The sequence below is a fragment of the Microtus pennsylvanicus genome, chromosome 18 (genome assembly GCF_037038515.1).
Source record: "Microtus pennsylvanicus isolate mMicPen1 chromosome 18, mMicPen1.hap1, whole genome shotgun sequence".
NCBI classification, from domain to species: Eukaryota; Metazoa; Chordata; class Mammalia; order Rodentia; family Cricetidae; genus Microtus; species Microtus pennsylvanicus.
In genome coordinates this window covers 18,599,479-18,601,358 of record NC_134596.1, presented here as the reverse complement: position 1 = coordinate 18,601,358, position 1,880 = coordinate 18,599,479, and the positions used below count along the sequence as shown (strand labels likewise).

General features: G+C 42.8%; 1 protein-coding gene across 1 annotated transcript; it reads left to right on the top strand.

Moving 5' to 3' along the window:
• Window positions 1–829: 829 nt before the first annotated feature.
• Window positions 830–1,450, top strand: LOC142837331 (large ribosomal subunit protein uL5-like). Its single transcript, XM_075952376.1, has one exon. It carries the CDS (start codon window positions 849–851, stop codon window positions 1,383–1,385), a length of 537 nt encoding a protein of 178 aa, XP_075808491.1. The 5' UTR covers window positions 830–848; the 3' UTR covers window positions 1,386–1,450.
• The last annotated feature ends 430 nt before the right edge of the window (window positions 1,451–1,880 follow it).

Genomic DNA, 1,880 nt, shown 5'->3' with positions numbered 1-1,880 from the left:
CTTCTCCTGCCTACGCCGGGACTTTAAGTTGGTCAGCTGATAACAGTTTCCTACAAAAGTTTCGCTTGTTTGTTAATATATATGTGTGTTTGTTTCCACAGTATGCTTGTTTTATGTCTGAGTGTATATGTGTGCTTGTTTTAAAATTTGTAAAACTTGTAACTCTAGATTACAGGAGCTCTGGAAAAATACAAACACATGGGTATCTGCCATTTTGACCTCAGCACCATCTTTGGTAAGAGTATCCACGTGTGCTGGACCTACCAAGGAGACATTCCATCTCCAAAGTTCTTTAACTTAACTAAAATATTCCTTATAATCTTTTTGCCTCTATTAGCATTGGTAAACTGTAACTGATTGGATAAAATACATCTCTAAATTTAACTTAAATGTCTAATTTGAATATACCTGACAGGAAATGGTACCCTGACTTTCACGTGCCTTTACAGATCTGAGAGTATGGCATTTAACGAAAGAGCTTCTTATATCAGAGACGTGCCAGCTTCTGCAGCATCCTATAGCTCCTCCTAGAAGATGCATGGTTGCAGAGGACCTTCTGACTGGAGGATTGCCTTTGGGTATGGCAAAGCCACCCACACAGCAAAAAAGGGCCTTCCACCTCATCATCTTCCTGGACATTATACCAGGGGATCTACTGTCTCATTCTACCAAGACAGGTAGATGAAACTCTACTCCCACAAGAAAATTTTCAAGCCTCCTGGACTCAGCAGCTAGCAGCAAGTACTGCTTCTAAGGCTGGTGCTCGCCAATGACTACGGAGAGACTTGGGATTGCCTGTGATGCTAAAAAAATATATAAATAAATAGTCTCTCTTCCTGTTCTCCATCATGTCGCAAGATCAAGGTGAAAAGGAGAACCCCATGCCAGAACTTCGCATCCACAAGCTCTGCCTCAATATCTGTGTTGGGGAGAGCGGGGACAGACTGACCCGGGCAGCCAAGGTGTTGGAGCAGCTCACAGGCCAGACACCTGTCTTTTCCAAAGCTAGGTACACCGTGAGGTCCTTCGGCATCAGGAGAAATGAAAAGATTGCTGTTCATTGTACTGTCTGTGGAGCCAAGGCAGAAGAGATTCTGGAGAAAGGCCTGAAGGTGCGCGAGTATGAGTTGCGGAAAAATAACTTCTCAGATACTGGGAACTTCGGCTTTGGGATTCAAGAACACATTGACCTGGGCATCAAATATGACCCAAGCATTGGGATCTACGGCCTGGACTTCTATGTGGTGCTGGGCAGGCCAGGTTTCAGCATCGCAGACAAGAAGCGCAGGACAGGCTGCATTGGGGCCAAACACAGAATCAGCAAAGAGGAAGCCATGCGCTGGTTCCAGCAGAAGTACGATGAGATCATCCTTCCTGGCAAATAAATTTTATCCAAAAGGCCAATAAAAGTTTTCTCAGAAAAAAATATATAAATAAATAAATAAATAAACTGTCTCATTTCTGCTCATTTCTCCCTCCAAGGTCTGTCTAATGGCATTTGATGACTTGAGGTACTGGTAGCTCATCACTCATTTCACTTGTTAAGCTTCCTCTTTCACAGACTTCATAGTCCAGGATTAACAGGTTTCAGGTGTATCCTCAGAGGTTCAGAGTTTCCAGATCCCTTTAATTGTCTGCTAGTATGTTCATGCCTTTTAACCCAAACTCATAGCCTTTTACTATGACACCAAAACGTAAATCTGTTCCAGTCGTCTTATAGATACCTGTAGGTTCCTAGGGAAAAAAAGTCCTACTGCTATATCAAAAATCAGTTCTGGTAAAAACTAACAGTTTTCAGAGTTTATTTTAACCCCACCCATTTCAAGCATATTTTACAGGTCACTCCTACTGTCTGGGCCAAGATCAATGTTCAGAGGGAC

Bases quoted from the DNA above. Each gene is read 5' to 3' on its own strand.
- LOC142837331 (XM_075952376.1), top strand. From the start codon at position 849: ATGTCGCAAGATCAAGGTGAAAAGGAGAACCCCATGCCAGAACTTCGC.